Source organism: Petromyzon marinus, chromosome 39 (genome assembly GCF_048934315.1).
Source record: "Petromyzon marinus isolate PM22_M1 ecotype Great Lakes invasive population chromosome 39, UKy_Petmar_22M1.pri1.0, whole genome shotgun sequence".
NCBI classification, from domain to species: domain Eukaryota; kingdom Metazoa; phylum Chordata; class Hyperoartia; order Petromyzontiformes; family Petromyzontidae; genus Petromyzon; species Petromyzon marinus.
Window position 1 is genome coordinate 10,440,023 of NC_133705.1, and position 5,000 is coordinate 10,445,022.

A 5,000-nucleotide genomic window follows, 5' to 3' on the forward strand; every position below is an offset into this window, starting at 1 on the left:
AAGCCGCCGCCGCCGCCACTGCCACTGCCGGCGGTGGCGGTGCCAACGCCGCCACCACCGCCGGCGCCGTTCTCGGCGCGGTCGTCGTCCCCGGGGCCCCCGGGCAGGCCCAGCACGGCCTGGCTGCGGCGCGCCAGCTCCTCGTGCAGCGTCTCCAGCAGCGCCGCACGCGTGCGCTCCTGCGCAGGTGCAGACACAGACACGTACTTAGACACACAGACACACACACAGACACACGCACACACAGACACACACACACAGACACACACACACACAGACACACACACAGACACACACACAGACACACACAGACACACACACACAGACACACACACACAGACACACACAGACACACACACACACACAGACACACACACAGACACACACATACACACACACACACAAAGACACACACACAGACACACACAGACACACACAGACACACACACAGACACACACACACACGCGAGCAGCCCTCTACGTGGGTGCGACGAAGCGCCCGAGCGGCGGCGCGAACCTCCGACGGTACGACGACTACGACCACACGAGCGAGCGACCGACGAACTGACTAAACATACAACCGGCTTACCAAGTGACCGACCGACTGACCGACTGACTGAACGTCTGGCTGACTGACAATTGTCCAAACGAGCGAGCGACTTGACCAACTGACCGAAGATCGAACCGGCTTACGGACTGGCTGGCCGACAAGCTGACGTGCCGGCGAACCGAAAAACCGAGCATCTGGCCACCCGATGATCGACCAATCTGGTGCCAGAACAACCTGACTGACAAAGCCACCAACGGACCAAACATCCAACGGACTGACGACGACGACGACGAGGAGGACGACGACGAGGAGGACGACGACTTGGACGTACCGCGAGGCGTGCGAACCGCGAACGCCGTGCAGCGACTTTCGGTCCATGGACCCCGGTAAATGTCCCGGCCAACGCGTGGCCGGGCGGAAGCAGGCAGCCCGGACGGAGGGGTACACCGGGCATGGTGTGACGTGGGGGGGGGGGGGGCGAGGGAGTACCTCGAGTTTGGCGAACTTGTCGGCTCGGTAGCAGGCGTGCTCGGCGTTGATGAGTTTGGTGAGGAGGAACTCGCGAAATTCTTCCCCCTGAAGTCGGAGCGAGTTCAAAGGTCAGAGGTCAACGCGCGATGGGGGGGGGGGTCATGCGGGGGTCACACGAGGTCGCGTGAGGTCAGATGAGGTCACGCAAGGTCACATGAAGTCATATTCGGTCACGCGCGTGACGTGACGAAGGCTGCCCAGGGCTGACGTGCGTCGAATGAGGGAGGGGACGGGAGCGAGAGAAGCGAACGAGCGGATGAATGAATGGGGGGAGTTGAGAAACGTACACACACACACACACGCGGATGAGTTGAGAAACGTACACACACACACGTGGATGAGTTAAGAAACGTACACACACACACACGTGGATGAGTTAAGAAACGTACACACACACGTGGATGAGTTAAGAAACGTACACACACACACACGTGGATGAGTTGAGAAACGTACACACACACACACGTGGATGAGTTGAGAAACATACACACACACGTGGATGAGTTGAGAAACGTACACACACACACACGTGGATGAGTTGAGAAACGTACACACACACACACGTGGATGAGTTGAGAAACGTACACACACACGTGGATGAGTTGAGAAACGTACACACACACACGGATGAGTTAAGAAACGTACACACACACACACGTGGATGAGTTGAGAAACGTACACACACACGTGGATGAGTTGAGAAACGTACACACACACACGGATGAGTTAAGAAACGTACACACACACACACGTGGATAAGTTGAGAAACGTACACACACACACGCGTGTGGATGAGTTAAGAAACGTACACACACACACGTGGATGAGTTAAGAAACGTACACACACACGCGTGGATGAGTTAAGAAACGTACACACACACACACGCGTGTGGATGAGTTGAGAAACGTACACACACACACACGGATGAGTTGAGAAACGTACACACACACACGCGGATGAGTTGAGAAACGTACACACACACACGGATGAGTTAAGAAACGTACACACACACGTGGATGAGTTAAGAAACGTACACACACGCGGATGAGTTGAGAAACGTACACACACGCGCGGATGAGTTAAGAAACGTACACACACGTGGATGAGTTAAGAAACGTACACACACACACGCGGATGAGTTGAGAAACGTACACACACACACGTGGATGAGTTAAGAAACGTACACACACGCGGATGAGTTGAGAAACGTACACACACGCGCGGATGAGTTAAGAAACGTACACACACGTGGATGAGTTAAGAAACGTACACACACACACGCGGATGAGTTGAGAAACGTACACACACACGTGGATGAGTTAAGAAACGTACACACACACACGTGGATGAGTTGAGAAACGTACACACACACACGTGGATGAGTTAAGAAACGTACACACACACACGTGGATGAGTTAAGAAACGTACACACACACACGTGGATGAGTTGAGAAACGTACACACACACACGTGGATGAGTTGAGAAACGTACACACACACACGTGGATGAGTTAAGAAACGTACACACACACACGTGGATGAGTTAAGAAACGTACACACACACACACACGCGTGGATGAGTTGAGAAACGTACACACACACACACGTGGATGAGTTGAGAAACGTACACACACACACGTGGATGAGTTAAGAAACGTACACACACACACGTGGATGAGTTAAGAAACGTACACACACACACGCGGATGAGTTGAGAAACGTACACACACACACGTGGATGAGTTAAGAAACGTACACACACGCGGATGAGTTGAGAAACGTACACACACGCGCGGATGAGTTAAGAAACGTACACACACGTGGATGAGTTAAGAAACGTACACACACACACGCGGATGAGTTGAGAAACGTACACACACACGTGGATGAGTTAAGAAACGTACACACACACACGTGGATGAGTTGAGAAACGTACACACACACACGTGGATGAGTTAAGAAACGTACACACACACACGTGGATGAGTTAAGAAACGTACACACACACACGTGGATGAGTTGAGAAACGTACACACACACACGTGGATGAGTTGAGAAACGTACACACACACACGTGGATGAGTTAAGAAACGTACACACACACACGTGGATGAGTTAAGAAACGTACACACACACACACACGCGTGGATGAGTTGAGAAACGTACACACACACACACGTGGATGAGTTGAGAAACGTACACACACACACGTGGATGAGTTAAGAAACGTACACACACACACGTGGATGAGTTAAGAAACGTACACACACACACACGTGGATGAGTTGAGAAACGTACACACACACACGTGGATGAGTTAAGAAACGTACACACACACACGTGGATGAGTTAAGAAACGTACACACACACACGTGGATGAGTTAAGAAACGTACACACACACACGCGGATGAGTTAAGAAACGTACACACACACACGTGGATGAGTTGAGAAACGTACACACACACACGTGGATGAGTTAAGAAACGTACACACACACACGTGGATGAGTTAAGAAACGTACACACACACACGTGGATGAGTTAAGAAACGTACACACACACACGTGGATGAGTTAAGAAACGTACACACACACACGTGGATGAGTTGAGAAACGTACACACACACACGTGGATGAGTTGAGAAACGTACACACACACACGTGGATGAGTTAAGAAACGTACACACACACACGTGGATGAGTTAAGAAACGTACACACACACACGTGGATGAGTTAAGAAACGTACACACACACACACGTGGATGAGTTAAGAAACGTACACACACACACGCACGCACGCACGCACGCACACACACACACACACGCACGCAGGCATGCAGGCACGCATGCACGCACGCACGCGCAAGCGGACGCGGGCGAAGAAGAAAGGGCGGCTCGCGTGCAAAGAGCAGACGCGTCCGTCCCGCAGCGCGGGTGACAAAGCGAGAGCGGCGTGATGGAGTCTAGGCAGTGGAGACACCTTTTTGAAGACGGCCGGGTTGGGCAGAGGGGGCTTGAACTCCGGCACGTCGTCCCGCGCCGTGATGGACAACTGTGGCGGGGCGGGGTGGGGGGGGGGGTGGGTGGAGGTCGACACAAAATGGCACGGTGAAGCATAAATAAACCCCGGTGGTGGTGGACGGCTGCGGAACCGCTGGCGCCGTCGCCGCCGCTCGTCCGCCCGTCCGCCCGCCCGCCCGTCCCGCTCGCTCAGGAGTGGTGGGGCGATTCGGCGCCCACGGTCAGCGGCACCGGCGACGGTTGCCTGAAGCCGTCATGGGGCCTCTCCCCTAGTTCGACTCGGCCTCAAACAAGCGCGAGGCGGCGTGCGAGACATCGCCGCTGGGAGAGACAAAGGCGGCTTGTTCGACACTCGGGCTTTCGCGACAACCCCCCCCCCCCCCCCCCCCCACCTTGTACGTGGTGTTGCTGCTGCAGGGCTCCTCCACCTGCACCACGGCGTAGGCATGCAGGAAGTTGGAGGCCACCATGTCAGGCACGAAGGGCGTGTTCTCCTCCTGGAACACCACCGCCACGATATCGTTGCCGATGTGGCGCTTGCGCTGCAGCTGCGGCACGGGGGGGGGGGAGGGGGGGAGACGATTACGACGACGACGATGATGACGATGACGGCGATCACAATTACCATGATGATTATAATGACGATGATGACGATGATTATGACAATGATCATGCATGATAATTACGATGACGATGATGTTAACAATGACAATGCTAATGACGATGATGATAACGATGACGACGATGATGACGACAATGATAATGATGACGTACGACGACAGTGATGATGACGGCGATGATGACGACGATGATGACGACGGTGATGAGGGCCACCTGCTGCGCATCGCCCTCGGTGTAGGGCAGCTTGGTGGAGACGTGCAGCATGATCTCGCGGCC

The 5,000-nt window shown here is 54.1% G+C and overlaps 1 protein-coding gene across 15 annotated transcripts in view; it reads right to left on the reverse strand.

Moving 5' to 3' along the window:
• The window catches only part of RAP1GAP (RAP1 GTPase activating protein), a 254,893-nt gene that overhangs the window by 38,636 nt on the left and 211,257 nt on the right, over positions 1-5,000 (reverse strand). For all 15 annotated transcript variants that reach the window (XM_076072917.1, XM_076072915.1, XM_076072916.1 and 12 more), the window contains 5 exons: positions 4,938-5,000; positions 4,496-4,651; positions 4,063-4,134; positions 1,040-1,126; positions 1-179 (listed from right to left, as the gene is read on the reverse strand). The exon at positions 1-179 is cut by the window's left edge and continues 16 nt beyond it; the exon at positions 4,938-5,000 is cut by the window's right edge and continues 67 nt beyond it. In XM_076072917.1, the coding sequence (XP_075929032.1) occupies positions 1-179; positions 1,040-1,126; positions 4,063-4,134; positions 4,496-4,651; positions 4,938-5,000 (557 nt within the window). The remainder of the gene's footprint in view (positions 180-1,039; positions 1,127-4,062; positions 4,135-4,495; positions 4,652-4,937) is intronic.